The 2,788-nt window shown below is 40.2% G+C and overlaps 1 protein-coding gene across 1 annotated transcript; it reads right to left on the bottom strand.

Moving 5' to 3' along the window:
* Nucleotides 1–1,234: 1,234 nt before the first annotated feature.
* Nucleotides 1,235–2,254, bottom strand: LOC142433755 (melanoma-associated antigen B16-like). Its single transcript, XM_075538460.1, has one exon. The coding sequence runs from the start codon at nt 2,252–2,254 to the stop codon at nt 1,235–1,237; it is 1,020 nt and encodes a 339-aa protein (XP_075394575.1).
* Between the last annotated feature and the right edge of the window lie 534 nt (nt 2,255–2,788).

The raw sequence follows: 2,788 nt of genomic DNA, 5'->3' as shown, positions 1-2,788 counted from the left end.
AAGGGTCAGATCCTTGCTTTACCTCCACTGCATTATAGTCCCTACGACCCAGACTAACTTAAAAGTAACTCACATTGAAAAGCTACTTTTCAAATCGCCCAAATGTACTGTGCCTTAAGTTGTTTACACTTGAAAGTTTTTATCCAAACCAGAGGTTCTCAACCTGTGGTTCGGGGTAAAACAACCCTTTCACAAGGGCCGCATAAGACCATTGGAAAACACATACTTCTGATGGTCTTAGGAACAGAGACACTGCTCATCCATCCATCTCCAGGAGGGTCTGTCCATATGCGATATGCCCACATACGAATACATGCATGCTACACCATGTTTCAAGACAAAATTTCAGGGATTTATAATTATAAATATATATATATATATATTTCACAATATATAATTACATATTTTTGTGATCAATCACTATGCTTTAAATATGTTCAGTTTGTAACAATGAAAACACATCCTGCAGATCAGATATTTACATGACGATTCAGAACAGTAGCAAAATTACAGTTATCAAGTTGGAATGAAAATACTGTTATGGTTGAGGATCACAACATGAAGAACTGTATTAAAGGGTCGCAGCATTAGGAAGGTTGAGATCCACTGACCTAGACATCTCACTCATTTAAGTTTGACGGTCTTGGAAGCCTTAAGTAGCAGTTCTACTCTGTCCTATAAGGTTGCTATGAGTCAGAATTGACTCATTAGCAATGCAAAACATCTTACAATCTCACAACTAATACATATCCTTAGAATTTAGAGGGGGCCCACCATCTTTGTTATATGATTGCAGGTTCTAGAATCTAAAATTTTTAACAGGACTTGAGTCTTAGCTACCTTATTACCTTTGTGCTAGTGTGGTGCTTTCTTATTTGGGAAATAAATGAAACAGAGGATGAGGTTTAATTAAGATTTAATTTCTCTTATGTTCTTAAACAAATAAAACAAATGCAGATCTCTCTTATTTTTACAGAGAAACAGACTAAAAGAGATAAGAGAAGCCAAAAATAAACATCTTTTAACATTTTTTCCTATTTCTTTGTCCCCCAAAATTCAAAGCTGAGCTGTTTTATACTTTCAAGACAATACTCATTGTCAAACTTGTTTTAAAATTAGTAAAACTTACTCTGAAATCTTAAAACTACCAATAAATGTGACCAATGTCATTCATAGTCTTTGAATTCAATGCTAAATGGACAGGTTAGAGCAAAAATAAAGCGGAGAATTGCCTTCATTCCCTGCTATTGGTAGAGGACTTTCTAGGTGCGACCTTCGACTGATTTTTGGCCTTGTGAGGAGAAGTAAATCTGGGTGAAATTTTAGCTTTCTCCTCCTCATTTTTCAAAGCAGCTTCATATTGGGATGAGTAAAATGGAGTATCAGAATCATTGACCCTGGCTAAATATTCCAGGAATTTCACCTTGTTAATTTCAGCGTGGGCCCTAGGACCCCAAAGGAATTCATAACTCACTGGATGACGATTGGGAATCTGTCGGTACTCCAGATACATTTCCATCACCAGATCTCTGGTGATAAATTTCCTGGGTTCCCCATAGATGATATGTTTCTTCCTAGAATATATGCCCGTTCTATTCAACACTGTCCAGATTTCCTTCTCAGTGGCACGGTTGCCTTTCATGAAGATCACACCCAGGATAAAAATCAGCAGACCATTCTTGGGTAGGATCTCCTCACCAGTCAGCATCCTATTGTAGGTGAGACCCATGTTATTGCAAAGGATATAGCAGTGGTTGATAGGATCCTCTTCTCTCACTTCAATGCCAAAGACCAGCTCCATACGCTTAGAGGCCATAGTGAGGATCTCAGGAAAGTGGTCTTCATATTCTCTAATGACTACCTTCAGGATGTCTTCCTTTGTGATCACTTCCCTCTGTTGGTACTTGGTCAGCATGAGTTGCACCAACAAAGTCATCTTCTCATCTAGACAGGCAGGCAAGATTTTGTTGTCTGGCATGAGCATTGATGTGCTTGGATTTTTCTCATCTTCTTGGTTGCTGAAGCTCTCATCTGATTTGTTCAATGACGTAGAAGAAGGAACCCAGATACTCTGAGGACCTGGGGGAGTACTGGATGACTCTGTGGCAGGAGCCTCTTCCAGTACGCCAGAGATCAATGCAGAGGCGATGGTGCCTTCTTCTGCAACGTCAGAAATTGGTGTTTCCTCCTGCTTACTGCAGCTTCCAAGGCTTTGATCCCCTGTGTAGTCAGAACTTTCTCCACTCTGAGACATTATCACACAGAGGCAGGGATGTTTTCAGAAAGGCAAACACTGGATTCCCACACCTAAAATAGAAAGACAGGATGTGAGCAGCCTAGGTTGTTAAGTTCAATAGTGGGGGCTCTGATAATGGCTGCCTCCACCGTTCTTTTCCTCAAGAAAATGCTCTAAGGATTCACAAGTCTCTAGCCCACCTGCTCAGTCTGCTGCACAAGAACTTAAAGGAAGACGCGAGAAGGTTCTTCAAGGAATAGCTGCCACACCAGACCAGCTTCCAAGGACTGAGAATAAGTAGATAGGCTTGGGATATGTGGAAGTTCCTGTGTTTGGGGACTGGGTGGTCCCTTCAGTATTGATGGAGGACCCTTATCGTAACTCCTAGCACAGCTTGAACCATGTGATGGTTTGGGTTGACTAGAGAAACATATTTATAGACACTCAAACGTATATAAGAAATAGCTTTATATAAAAGAGCAATTGTATGTAAACATCCCAACCCAGTCCAGATCAACACCATAGTTCAATATTAACCCATATGTCCGATAC

The sequence above is a fragment of the Tenrec ecaudatus genome, chromosome X (genome assembly GCF_050624435.1).
Source record: "Tenrec ecaudatus isolate mTenEca1 chromosome X, mTenEca1.hap1, whole genome shotgun sequence".
In the NCBI taxonomy this organism is placed as follows: Eukaryota; Metazoa; Chordata; class Mammalia; order Afrosoricida; family Tenrecidae; genus Tenrec; species Tenrec ecaudatus.
Note: the sequence above shows the minus strand (reverse complement) of the source record. Positions and strands in the feature narration are given on the sequence as shown.